General features: G+C 49.1%; 2 protein-coding genes across 3 annotated transcripts in view; one reads left to right on the top strand and one right to left on the bottom strand.

Moving 5' to 3' along the window:
- LOC119589256 (Fanconi anemia group D2 protein-like) overlaps window positions 1–470 on the top strand; it is a 52,010-nt gene that overhangs the window by 14,256 nt on the left and 37,284 nt on the right.
- Window positions 1–470, bottom strand: part of LOC119589257 — a gene marked incomplete in the record, with an annotated part of 20,057 nt that overhangs the window by 8,864 nt on the left and 10,723 nt on the right. For both annotated transcript variants that reach the window (XM_037937873.1, XM_037937875.1), the window contains 1 exon segment: window positions 241–357. In XM_037937873.1, coding sequence (XP_037793801.1) covers window positions 241–357 — 117 coding nt within the window.

The following is a 470-nucleotide window of genomic DNA, read 5'->3' as shown; positions in this document are numbered from 1 at the left end:
CATATGAATGGTGTTATAACAGTGATGATAATGATGATTTAGGGTTTGTTATGACAAGCTCTTTAGTCAAATTGCAGCTCTCTGCCTATTTTGCTTTTGAAATAATCTGTAAAACCTGGAAAATGCACTGAAGACGGCGAGGAATTTGCTTGTGTTTAGGCTCTGATCCGCGTACCATTTGAGTCACCAGAAGAAAGGAAACATGCGTTACTTTCACGATAAAATTTATTATTTTGATACCTGTATGGGCGTGCGGAGAGTGGGCGTGTCGCCTGGGGGGTGAGTGTGCGTTGCGTGGCCGCGGATCCTGACGACTCGCGGGGCAGGCAGACGTACTGTGGCCTGGCAGGAGACGACCTGGAGGAAGTGCGGACGGTTGTCAAGGGCGTATTGAACGGGATGCGCCTTCAGCGACGACTCTCTCTTCGAGCACATTTATCTCTTGCTTCCCCGCATCCCGCTAAGTCATG

The sequence above is a fragment of the Penaeus monodon genome, chromosome 25 (genome assembly GCF_015228065.2).
Source record: "Penaeus monodon isolate SGIC_2016 chromosome 25, NSTDA_Pmon_1, whole genome shotgun sequence".
Classification (NCBI taxonomy): Eukaryota; Metazoa; Arthropoda; class Malacostraca; order Decapoda; family Penaeidae; genus Penaeus; species Penaeus monodon.
The sequence above is the reverse complement of the archived record's forward strand: the minus strand, read 5'-3'. Positions and strand labels throughout refer to the sequence as shown.